Here is a 13,423-nt window from a genome sequence, read left to right as displayed (position 1 = left end):
GTAAGACTTCTATCTTTTCCAAAGTAGATCTTAAGAGTGGTTACCACCAAATTAGAATTAAACTAGGGGTGAGTGGAAAACAGCCTTCAAAACCAATGAAGGGTGGTTTGAGTGGTTAGTTATGCCCTTTGGTCTCTCTGATGCCCCTAGCACCTTTATGAGATTAATGAACCAAATCCTATAACCTTTTTTGAATCAATTCATTGTGGTATACTTTGATGACATACTCATCTATAGCTCCTCTAAGGAAGACCAACTAAAACACATCTAGCTACTTTTACAGTCTTATAAGAAAATGATTTATAGATTAACCTTAAAAAATGTGAATTTTCGTGCTATAATATTCATTTTCTTGGATTTATCATAAGTTGTAATGATATTTCTATTGATCCTAAAAAGATTGACTCTATTTGTTCTTGCCCACAACCAAAAACTCCAAAAGATATTCAATGTTTTTTAGGTTTAGCCTCTTTTTAGATAAGGTTCATAAAAATCTTCAACACTATTGCAGCACCTATGACAAACTGTTTAGAAAAAGGCAGTTTCCAATGGGGTGAAACCGAAGAAGACTTCTGTCAATTAAAATTAGCTTTAGCTAGTCTCCCTGTTTTAAAACTACCAAACTTTGATAAATCATTTGAAGTCCAAGTAGATGCTTCGGGTTTAGGTATAGGAGCTATCCTTAGTCAAGAAGGCCATCCCTTAGTGTACTTTAGTGAAAAATTAAGTACTTCTAGACAAAATTGGAGTACCTATGAACAGGAACTGTATGCCCTTGTATGTGCTCTAAAACAATTGGAACATTATCTACTTTCTAATACTTTTATCTTGCTTATTGACCACTTTTCTCTTAAATTTCTAAATTCCCAAAACACAATTAGTAGAATGCATGCTCGATGGCTACAATTCTTCCAAAGATTCGACTTTGTAATTAAACACACTTCGGATAAGTTTAATAAGGCTACTGCTGCTCTCAGTCGAAAAGGTATACTTCTCACCACCCTCCAATCTCAAATCATTGCTTTTGATCACCTACCTTCACACTGATTTTAAAAGTATTTGGGAAACTTGCTCTAACCATAAAAAACCTTGCAAAGATTACCACATCGTTAATAACTTTCTCTTCAAATGTGATGTTTTGTGTATTCCTTATACATCTTTAAGAGATGCATTAATTAAAGCACACTCTAGTGGATGAGTAGGACATTTTGGCCGAGACAAAACTTTGGCTACAATCAGCTCTAAATTCTTTTGGCCACAACTCAATAAGGATGTTACTAACTTCATCAAAAGATGATCTATTTGCCAAACAGCTAAAGGTAATTCTCAAAATACAGGTTTGTACACTCCTTTACCTATTCCTTCTATTATATGGGAGGATTTATCTATGGATTTTGTTTTAGGCTTACCAAAAACTCAAAGGGGTCACGATTTTGTTTTTGTAGTAGTAGATCGCTTCAGTAAAATGGCTCATTTCATCCCTCGTAAAAAAACTTCTGATGCTTTGAATATAGCTAAGTTGTTTTTTCGAGAAATTGATAGATTACATGGAATTCCTAAAACTATAGTTTCGGATAGAGATGTAAAATTCTTGAGTCATTTTTGGAGATCCCTATGGCAGAAATTCGACACTAACCTTCTATTTTCCTAAGGGAGGGGTTTGATGTAGAACATCCTCCTTTCTTGATGTTTCTTTAATGTTCTTTAATATTTATTAGCTAATTTTTTAGTATCTTGAATTACCATTCTTGTATCTTGAGATAGTTCTAAAATAAACTAACTCAATCCTAAAGTTAGTTCTAAAATAACTAACTTCAACAAACTCTTGTAATTTTCCAACCTATAAAATGGCTTCCCCTCTCATTAATAAAAATCATCAGAAGCATTATCATAAAAATTCCTAAAACGTTGCATTACTGCATCATTCATGGTGTCTTTGAAGCCTTTGTCACAACAGTTATGGATCAATGTAGTCGAAGCACTTCTTTTGAATTATGGTTTGAAACAAAACCACAAACCAAAGAGTTTTCCATGAAAAACATCTAGAGTGGTTTGACTTGGAAAACATCTTGAGTGGTTTGACTTGGAAAACATCTTGAGTGGTTTGCCAGTTTTAAAGTAGTAGCAAGACTCAATGTTTCCGTTAGAGTTCGTGGGCTTGGCCTATAGGCAGATTATGGAGATTTTCCCTAAATATTTTTTCTTTTTTCTTATCTCTTTATACTATTCTATTCATTCCCCCTTCTTGTACCTATTGTATTTATCAGAAAATAATAAGAACAAAATATCGTGGTTTTTATCCCAGTACTTGGGTTTCCATGTAACTCGATGTTATTGTCTTTATCGCTTTTAATATGCAATCAGAGCAAGGTAAAGGTGATACCCTTGACACTATTATAGATGAAATCTAAAAGGAGACGGCTGCCACTGCCGCCATGGGAAAATTACTCCACTACCTGCAGAAGATGCCGACGGTCATGATGGGCCAACCCTCGGAGTCATCCGTGGATTTTCCTTACGCACTATCACTGTCAGGCGCTTGGGCTCATGCGTCGCCATCCAATCATCTCATCACCCAGCCCATCTTCTCCCACATGTCATTCCCTGTCTAGCCGTCGCAGCCCCACGCGCCATTGTTACCCTCTGGTTACGGACAACCACCACCAAATCCGTTAGTCCACACGCCGCTGTTGTTTGATCCTTTACAGGAGCCATACTATTGTAGTAACGAGATTGACCAAATCCAAGTTGGTTAGTCTTCGGCACATTCCAACCCAACCGAGTTGCCGATGTATTCCAAGAACCCGGTAACTTCATTCCTTAATTTGCCTTCAAATTATTTAACTGGCTCTTTGGGATCATCTACAGGAAATTTTCCATGAGAGAAATTAATGGCCAAAATTGTTTTCATGGTCCTAATCAATCAAGATGTCCTTGAAGGTTACCACCGGTTCGAGTTTATGACAGAAGAGACTATTCGTCCTTCACCGGGTGATGCCTTGGAAACGAATATGGAAAAGAGAGGACTCACCCATTCGGTCCATGCCGATAGCATGGAACCACAGATCGGCAAGCCTCTACTGTATGCAACCACTGCAAAATATTTGTGGGATACAACTCAAACGCTTTACTCGAAGCGTCAGAATGCCACTCGATTGTATGCACTGAGAAAACAGGTCCACAATTGCAAACAAGGGACCCTAGACGTGACTTCCTATCTCAATAAGCTCTCCCTTCTCTGGCAAGAGATGGATTTGTGTAGGTAGACAGTTTGGGGCACGCCAAATGACGGTATACAATATGCTAAGCTTGAGGAAGTTAATCGTATTTATGGTTTCATTGCAAGGCTTAATCCCAAATTTGATATTGTTTGTGGTCATATACTCGGACAGAGACCACTTCCCGAGAAAACAGGTCCACAATTGCAAACAAGGGACCCTAGACGTGACTTCCTATCTCAATAAGCTCTCCCTTCTCTGGCAAGAGATGGATTTGTGTAGGTAGACAGTTTGGGACACGCCAAATGACGGTATACAATATGCTAAGCTTGAGGAAGTTAATCGTATTTATGATTTCGTTGCAAGGCTTAATCCCAAATTTGATATTGTTTGTGGTCATATACTCGGACAGAGACCACTTCCCTCCCTAATGGAAGTGTGTTTTGAAGTCCATCTTGAAGAAGACCGTACAAATGTCATGGGTGTACTGACTACCCCTGTCACTGACTCTACTGCCTTTATTGCCTAGTCCTTGATCCAAGAAAATGAGAAGAATAGTGAGAAACCAAACCCGGTTTGTGAGCATCACAAGAAACAATAGTACACCAAGGATCAATGTTGGAAACTCCATGGTTGTCCCCTAAGAGGTAAGCAACGGTCCTACAACGAGAAACAGAACTCAAGGCGTGCCCATATTAATGAGACTACCACTACCCGCACCTCTCAGTCAACTAGCTTTACTACAAGCTAGACCAGCACTTCTACTCTGGGTGCCAATTCTCAGTCAAGTATACCTCGGTCCTTTGGCCTTGTTAGTGTTGATGGGAAGAATTCCTGGATTTTAAACTCATGAGCCACAAATCACTTGACAGATTCTTCGGAGTACTTTGTCCCTTATACCTCTTGTGTCGGTAATGAAAAAATTCGGATAGTCGATGGCTCTTTAGCCCCAATTGTTGGCAAAGGACAAATAGTTCCCTTTGATGGACTATCTTTTCAGAATGCTTTGCATGTGCCTAAGCTTTCTTACAATTTGTTATCTATCAACAAGAATAATCGTGAGTTGTACTGTAAAGCTACCTTCTTACCTGAATCTGCTTGTTTTCAGGACATGAGCTCAGGTAGGACGATTGGCACTGCCCGACATAGCAAGAGACTTTACATCCTTGATGATGATACATTCGATAGTAGTATCTCTAGGGCTAGTTTATTGTCTTCCTATTTTAGCACTTCTGAACATGATTGTATGTTGTGGCATTTTTTATTGGGCAACCTGACCTTCAATTATATGAACTATTTGTTTCCCCATCTATTTTCTAAAATTGATGTCTCCTCCCTATCTTGTGATGAGTATTCGGGCAAAACAACATTGAGGCTCATTTCCCTCACAACCATATAAACCCACACAACCGTTTACCCTTATCAATAGTGACGTTTGGGATCCATCCAAGGTCACCACCTTATTTGGGCAACGGTGGTTTCAAACATTCATTGGTGTGATCATACCCGTCTTACCTGGTTATTCCTTATCACAGATAAATCTTAGGTTTCCTCTGTTTTCTAAAACTTCTATCATACCATTGAAACAAAATTCAATAGAAAAATTGCAATTCTTCGGGCGGTAATTGGAGGGAATTCCAAAACCATAATCTTAGTGAGTTCCTAGCCTCGAAGGGGATTGTTCACCAAAGCTCATGTGCCTACACTCCTCAACAAACTTAGTGAGTGCCTTCATACCCATGGGGAGATGTCATTCTTACAGTAGCTTATTTAATCAATAGAATGTCTTCTCGTGTCCTCCACCTCAGACTCCCTTAGATTGTCTTAAGGAGTCCTACCCTTCTACCGTCTAATTTCTAATAGTTTCCAATTGTGTTCTCTAAGTCTTTTGCGAATTTTTCCATTCAAGATATATGTCCAAAATGGGCAGCTTTTCTTTTCCTGTTTGATCTTTGGATATGCATCATGCTGTTACATGCTTTAGTGCTCTGGTTTTTTCTTTTTCCTACTTCTACTTTATTTCATTGTATCTTTTAGCCTTAAAGACTTTTTTTACTATATCAACGAAAAGTTCCATTTCCTTTCTGAATAAAAAAAAAATAATAGTCCCTAATCTGGGAAAGAAAATTAAGGGAAGAAAATGATCCCACTCCCAGGTTAGCAATTAACCAAAGTTACCTGCCCTTGCAATGTCATGATGTATATTGACGATGTCTTGTTACAAACAACGATATGATCTGCATTTTTGGGGAAGATATGAACTGAATTCACCGAGGCATCTCCTCCCTAGCATTCCCAAAAGTGAAGAACAAAGGTGAGCAACACTAAGATTGCAAGCAACCAAGGAAACTCGAAGTTCAAAAAAGTAATTTCTCTCATCAATATAAATGCACCATCACAAACCCTTAATGGAGGTGGTGGCTTGAATGTATGCAGACAATCGGTTGTCTTCACATCCCAAACCTACAATGAACAATAAATTTAGTATGTTACTTGGGACGAGTAAATAAATCCCCAGCCTGCCAACTACATTGCACATTCAGTTATTCACAGAATGCATCAAAATAATGATCGACCTTAACCGTGCAATCACTAGATGCGGTAATGACACGTGCTCCATCATTAGTAAAGACTGCATCATTCACGTATGATGAATGGCCACGGAATTCCTTCAACAGCTTACCAGACTTTAGGCCATGAATTCTATACCAAATATAAAACCTATCAGTTATATACCATTTTAAAACGGGGGAGAAGCCTGGACCATTCAAAAATTAGTTTGGAGAATGAAAGTAAAGATGAGATTTTTAAGAAAACCCGGATAAACTAAATCACATAATACTATAATTGCCATTGACATATACCACATATAATGATATCCACTTAAGCAACATAGAAAATGTTCTCATAGCAACAATCAAGATCTTGAACCAACCTCGCCGTGGTATCAAAAGATGTACTCAGCAACTGGGTTCCGTCACGAGAGAAAACAACACTCGTAACTCCCTGAGAATGAGCACGTTCAAGACGCCGCAAGCATTGGCCAGTTCTTATACGCCATACCTATATCATGACAAAAAATATGGCACTGAATTGATTGAAATAACACAATATTGACCCAATTATATAATTCGCAAAAATATAATATTTGACAATATCTGCTATTTAGAAAATTAGGCCACAAGCATCTACAGAGTTGTATGGAGAGTATTTATTCTAGCAACACAGTAAAATGACGTGATTAAGACGGATAATGAAGCAAAGAACATTATCAAATAAGAGATTACAGACTGATATCCTAATACAAGAATGATTACATTACAGAAGCGATTGAAGAAGATGAACTCAGAACTCACTTTGATTTTTCCATCTTGTGAACCAGAAGCGATCATCTCTGAGTCTCTACTAAAATCAACACAAAGGACCGGATCATCATGCATCATAAAAGTTTCCTGCAATTCCACTTGCATATCAAAAAAAGAAACCGACAAGAAACTAATAAAAGAAAAAAGAACATGTACTAAAATGAAGTGGACTTAATTATGGAAAATATATGACATGCAACAAAGGACAGAAAGCATACTTACATCAGCCTGGTACTGAAGATCCTTCTTGAGTTTCCCACTTATATAATCCCAGACCTGTATGCAAATAGAAGTTAAAGAAGCTAGGAGGAAAATTCTCTAATATCCCATCCATCTGTAGAGATACCTCGATGAATCCATCTACAGAGCATGAAACAAGAAACTGCCCATCTGGTGAGAATCGAGCACATTCTGCATGACTCTTTGTACCAAACTGCATTAAAATACCTTGAACCGTTAGTAAATTGATCCTAATCCAGAAAGAAGTGAAGAACGCCAGGACAAACCAAATAAACATCTTACTATTCGTTTTCTAAACGAGAAACAATAACATGTAGTACATACACACAATTTAAGAATAAAAAAGAAAACTCGTACTCAAAAGTACAGTCTCCACTCATAAGTATCTTTTTTTTCTAAACGGAAACAAAATTTTTCATTGATAAAATGAAAAGAAATACATAGAAAGGATCAGGAGGCAGACCTAGGCATCCGAGCTAGAGAGCTACCCAAGAGCACCCCGACAAAATCGGGAAAAAAGGTAAAGTACAAAGTGACAAAAACAACCAAGGGAATCTCCACTCATAAAATCTTATCATTCATCTAGTCTGTTCCAGTACTTCTCAAGTTCTCTTTTAATAGAAAACCAAGCTTTATTGAGAAAAGACGAAAGTTGTTTTTTCTTAAACGGAGACAAGCCTCTTTATTAATGATAAAATATGAGACTTAAGCTCAAAGCACATGAGTATTGTATTAAGAGAAAAAGAACTAGGGGAGAACACAAACTAAAATGAAAACTTAGACAACAAGAAGAAGACAACCTAAACAAACGAAGACAACAAAAACGTAACAAACAGAATAAAGCCTTTTCAAGGAGAAACAAACTAAAGAAAGCTAAATACAAAGCAAAACTTGGCATCTCTATCAAGAGGAGCCCATTCGAATATGGTAACTTGCACACCCACATCTTCTATACGAGAAGAGAAAGAGAAGTGCCAAGGAGAAGCAGCTGGCTGCCCAAAACTGTTCTTGTCAGCCCCAACCAAAACCCAAAAGAAACTCAAAAAGATCTTCCAAAACAAACAGAAACAGATTCCAAAAGAACTCCCCAGAAAACACTTCCCTTTGCCAAGCCATAAAAACAAAGATCAAAACATAAAAGCCATAACAAGCAGGCTACCACAAACAGCAAGGCTTAAACTCAACCTCCCACGTGAGAGAAATCTGGGAGAATCTGGGCTCTCTCTTAAGGAACGCTTAACCGAGATCTTCCTTGATATTTTCCTTCGAATGAAATACTTAGGAAAGGACAAATGTGCGAAGAGCTTTGAAGATTTCTTTCTTTTCGGTTTTAATCTTGTCCTCGAACTAGCTAATGAGTGGAGGGTGGGAAAAGGAGAAAGGGCCTGATGATGAAGAGTTAACAGGATCTTGGCAGGGGAGACTTTGAAGTGCTCTGAAACACCCGATGGGGAGGGGACAAAACGCTCTAAAGGCGTGAAGGAGGCTACTGACAATTTGAAGAAGTATGAGCGCGCATGAGACTTTTTGGCTTTTGGCCTTCCTTTAATGAAGTGTCAAACGAATTAATCAAAGAGGGATTTATTTTGAATCAGGAGATTAATAATGATGCTTGTTCCAAAACATATTTGAAGAAGTTTTAGTGTGCGTGTGATTATTTGAATATTTACCAAAACCCAACAACTTAAGCTTTTGGATAACTAAATGATTTAAGAGAAGCACACAACCTCTAGAAAAATAAAATAAAAAGACAAACCCACAAAAGAAAACCCTTCTACAATTGTGAAAAATAGAAACTTAAATTACAAAAGCTCTTTGAAAATTGAAATGGAAACACAAAGATAATCACAAAATCTAATGAGGGACCAAATATCCACTCCCACTTTACGTTCTACCATTCCTCCCACCCAAAAGATTCCAATAAATAGTGCATGCCCGGCAAACATAAGAATCCTCCCTCATCAAGAAAAGGCTTATTATTGATGACGAACTCCCTGGACATATCACTAAAAACGCTATGATGAGCAAACTTGACCCAAAAGCTTGAAAAAAAAATGCTCCAAACAAATCTCACAAACTCACACCTCAAAAGAATACAATTCATGTTCTTTAATTGCTCATTGTATAACCCTCTTGTACTTTGAGCTCTACCTCATTTTTTATAATAAATGAGATTCGTTTCCTTTTTAAAAAAAGAATATGATCCAAGTCTTCCTCTATCTTTTGTTAGAGAATACAGCATAACGAGCCTAACCAACGTTAAAGAAGTAAACTACCAAACTAGAAAACTATACAAACTTGGATTGTCTAAATTTCAGACTTTGCATACACTTGCCATCATCTACTTCGCTACTCCAAAAAAAATTATCTGATTGCATCTAAAAAGAGCTATCAACCTACAAACCTTGAAGCAATGACCAAAAATCTTGAAAAGGAGAAACACCATTAATAAGAGAGGACCAGTTACAGCAAACAAGGGTTAGACAACTATAACTCTAAAGACCATAACATCATTCAGCGAAAGAATTCAAAACTTAAGAATATCCAAAACATCTTTAAGACTTCTAGACAGTTGCAGCAATGTGCTGAGTTCTAAAACAGTAACAACTTCTTCAAACCAGCAAGGACAAATCGATTTGAAGGGAACAAACAAAATCCTCATACACATGAAAGAGAACTTAAAACCAAGAGATGGCTTCTCTCCTTCTGCACTTCTTTACGTCTTCCTTTTCCAATAGATAGATGAGGAATTAAACATTTAACTTCCAATTTTACCAAATGTTCCTAAAAGGACAATTGAACCTCTAACTTCAAAGGTATCATACATACTTAATCATGTCGGTTGAGCTATGCTCATTCTGACATCCGTCTTATTTATGCAAACTGAAACGTCCAAAAGAACCAAAAATCATTGAGAAAGTTGAATTCGTGTGGGCTCGAGGAAGCTATAAGAATTCATGCGTTAATATTATATCAATACTCTAACAATCATCCCTATGAATCGACAAATAAGAAGAAAAAAGAACATTTTTGGTTTTCTTATGTGAGTCTCTAGAGCCTTTAGGTTCTATTTCTTTTTGAAAGGAAACTAACATATTTCATTGATAATGAAAGAACAAAAGCTCAAGATACAATAGTACATGAAACAAAGAATACAAGAGATAATGTCTAGACTGAAAAGATAAATGCACTCCAATCCAGACAAATATCTTGAATAGAAAAATTAGATTTCTATCCAATTGCACGTCATTGACTATCCTAGGTCTCTTCTAGAAAATGATGGTAAATAGCGTTTACCACAAAAACACGTGTCTTAAAAATAATAATAATAATAATAGTAATCAATAAATACAACAATCATGCATGGTGGAATATTAAAAAAAACAATGGATTAGCTCAACTCACCTTAATTGTGTGAGAAAGAGTTGTTGGATAAACATCCTCCACATCTTGTTTCATGGCAGCAGTTCCACGAAATAAGTCAAACTGCGTTCCTGGAGGAAGTAAACCTGAAAAAAGAATAAATCACTAATCGTCACAGTGCCCATAAGAAACATTTATACAATAAATTTAACAGTCACCATCCAATGTATTAGTCACATTAATGGGAAAACGATATTAGTTTCCACTTTACACAATATGTACTCCAGAATTTGTGATCGCACATCAATATTATTTATTAAATTTTTTTTGACACGAGAATAAAACTTCACATTGAAATAATTAAATGAGTCTAATGCTCAAAGTATGAGATATGAGAAATAAAAACTTAGCAGGAAATGCAAATTACTTGAACATAACTAGAACAAGACAAGAGCAAGCCAAAAAAAAAAAAAACAAAGTTAAAAAAGATATTAGTGTGTTCCCATTCAAACTAACATCTTAAATAGAGTAATCAACAAATAATTTGAAAGGAGAACGCCATGAAGAAGCTTTGACTATGAGATAATTAATGTCTAGAATAGAGTAACCAACAAATAAACTGGAAGGAGAACACCATGAAGAAGCTCAATCTCATAACAATCAAACCAAGGAAGTGAACTAGTCGCGAAAAAAGGTTGGCATCCTCAGTTTTAGGACAAGATCTTTTTTTTTTTTTTTGAAAGGAGAACTTCTTTATTCATAAAAACTCAAAGTACAAGAGAGTTATACAAAGAGAGCAATAAAAAAGTTGTAATCAAGGGAGTCCTAAGGGGATCAGGAGACGCACCCAGACATCTCAACTAGGTTGACACCCCCTTAGCGCCAAGCATCATATCACGAAAAAACATAAAGGCAAAAAACCTATGGAGGAACAATAATAATAACGTCCAACCTATTACAAGGGTCAAGAAAAACAGGAAAAACATGACCAAAAAAACAGAAAAGGACCAATAAAACAATCTCAAATTTAAAAACTTAAAAAAGGCCGATCCTTCAAAACTTCAAGACTTCAAACTGTGAAAACTGCAATCCAGTGGATCTAGTACAGCAACGGTTAGTCTCGAGTGAGAAAAACATTTCAGTTGAGGTAAATATCTTTAACGGAATAATTAACCAACTCCTTTTTTAAGGAACACCAAGATGCAGCATTAAGATCTACTGCATCAATAATTTCTGCCCTTTGTCTTGCTTTATCATGGAAAATACGTTGAATTCGCTCGAACCATAATTTTGTGAGTAAAGCTTTAGACAAATTTTCCCATATGATGCGAGGTGTTTTGAGTAAATTCGGACCTGACAGCAGCTGAACCACACTGGCGCTTATTGAACTATCAAAATTTCAAACTAAATTGAACATGGAGAAAATCCTTTCCCAACCAAAGGAAGAGACGAGACATCACAAGAAAGTGTGACGAAGGTTTTCGCTAGCCTTCAAGCAAAGAGGACACATCGAAGGAGAGAGACGTTTATTGGGGGATTTCTTTTGCAAAATTCCTGAACTATTGAGGGACTTGAAGACCATAATCCGAAGCAAAATGTTAATTCTCAAAGGGCTGCCTGATTTCCAAATTGCTGAAAAAAGACAATTATCCATTGGGGAAGCAGTTTTTAGGTGAGTAGAAAGAGACTCAACGGAAAGTCCTCTTGGTGTAAATCAATGTTGGTAATTTTCTCAAAAGAATTCTCTGCTCAAAATGGCTGAGAGATTATTGATGATTTCAAGTAGTTACTAAGGGGTAGTTACAAGGGATCATAAAGGAGTTTGTTACAAGTAGTTAGGCAGCTGGATAACTAATTAGTTACAGTAGTTGGGTTTTTAACAGTCTTTTAATTAGGCTTATTAACAGACTTATTAGTAGCTATCTTGTTACATTATTTACATCATTCCACCCCCCTTAGGATGGACTCGCCCTAGAGTCCATTAGTGTGCAAGCTTGAAGTCGTCCAGTGCATATTATGGCTCTAAATCGGTAACGTTGAACACTGGATGTATGTTCATATCCGATGGGAGCTATACTTTAAAAGCATTATCTCCATATTTTTCTAGGATTCGAATTGGACCGATCTGCCTATCTTTCAATTAGTTATAAGTACCAGAGGGAAATCTATTCTTTCTTAGGTGCACCATCACTAGATCTCCTGTAGAAAATTTAGCTTGCCTTCTTTTCATATAAGCTGCCTTTTTATAGGAGTCTGTGGTTTGTGTGAGGTGATCATGAACTTCTTTGTGTAGTTGTTCAAGTTTTTCTATCATACTTTCAGCTTCTTGGTTGATGTCCATGGTTGTAGGGAGTGAAGCAAGGTCAAAAGCTAACCTTGGTTGTTTAGTATACACGATTTCGAATGGGCATTTGCCTGTAGATCGGTTCCTCATGTTGTTGAAAGCAAACTCTACTTGTGCAAGGGAAAAATCTCACTGTTTAGGTTTAGATCCACTGAGGCATCGTATCAGATTACCTAGTGTTCTATTTGTCACTTCTGTTTGACCGTCTGTTTAAGGATGGGCTAGAGTGCTATATTTGAGTGTAGTATCAAACTTTCACCATAGGGTTCTCCAAAAGTGGCTTAGAAATTTAACATCTCTATCAGAGACGATCGTTTTAGGTACCCCATGTAGCCGAACTATCTCTCTAAAAAAGAGATTAGCAATGCATATAGCATCATTCGTCTTTTTGCAAGCAACAAAATGGGTCATCTTACTGAACCGGTCTACTACAACCATCATTGAGTCATAGTTTCTTTGAGTCTTAGGGAGGCCAAGCACAAAGTCAATGGAAAGATCTTCTCATATGGATTTTAGAATAGGTAATGGACAGTATAGCCCAACATTAGAGCTTGAGCCTTTGGCTCTTTGGCAAATAGAACATCTCCTCATGAAGTTATTGGAATCCCTTCTTAGTTGTGGCTAGTAATATCTTTTAGACATTATCTCAAATGTTTTATCCTGGCCAAAGTGCCCAGATAGTCCACCTGAATGAGCTTCCTTTAGTAAAGCTTCTCGTAGGGAGGTGTGTGGTATGCATAGTTGTTCTCCTTTAAAGAGAAATCCTTCCACAATATGGTAATCATCAGCCTTTAAGTAGTTATTCCATTTGTACCAAGTATCTGCAAAGTCAGCGTCTTCTATATAAAGATCGGAGAGGTGCTTAAAGGCTGTAACTTCTAAAGAGAGGAGTG

At 37.0% G+C, this 13,423-nt stretch overlaps 1 protein-coding gene across 1 annotated transcript in view; it reads right to left on the bottom strand.

Moving 5' to 3' along the window:
* Positions 1-13,423, bottom strand: part of LOC103485374 (suppressor of mec-8 and unc-52 protein homolog 1) — a 41,045-nt gene that overhangs the window by 4,963 nt on the left and 22,659 nt on the right. The window contains exons 6-13 of the mRNA XM_008442929.3: positions 10,229-10,332; positions 6,930-7,016; positions 6,806-6,859; positions 6,575-6,670; positions 6,154-6,281; positions 5,795-5,921; positions 5,622-5,681; positions 5,397-5,504 (exon numbers count right to left, since the gene is read on the bottom strand). Coding sequence (XP_008441151.1) covers positions 5,397-5,504; positions 5,622-5,681; positions 5,795-5,921; positions 6,154-6,281; positions 6,575-6,670; positions 6,806-6,859; positions 6,930-7,016; positions 10,229-10,332 — 764 coding nt within the window. The remainder of the gene's footprint in view (positions 1-5,396; positions 5,505-5,621; positions 5,682-5,794; positions 5,922-6,153; positions 6,282-6,574; positions 6,671-6,805; positions 6,860-6,929; positions 7,017-10,228; positions 10,333-13,423) is intronic.

The sequence above is a fragment of the Cucumis melo genome, chromosome 3 (genome assembly GCF_025177605.1).
Source record: "Cucumis melo cultivar AY chromosome 3, USDA_Cmelo_AY_1.0, whole genome shotgun sequence".
NCBI lineage: Eukaryota > Viridiplantae > Streptophyta > Magnoliopsida > Cucurbitales > Cucurbitaceae > Cucumis > Cucumis melo.
This window is presented reverse-complemented; position numbering and strand designations above follow the sequence as displayed.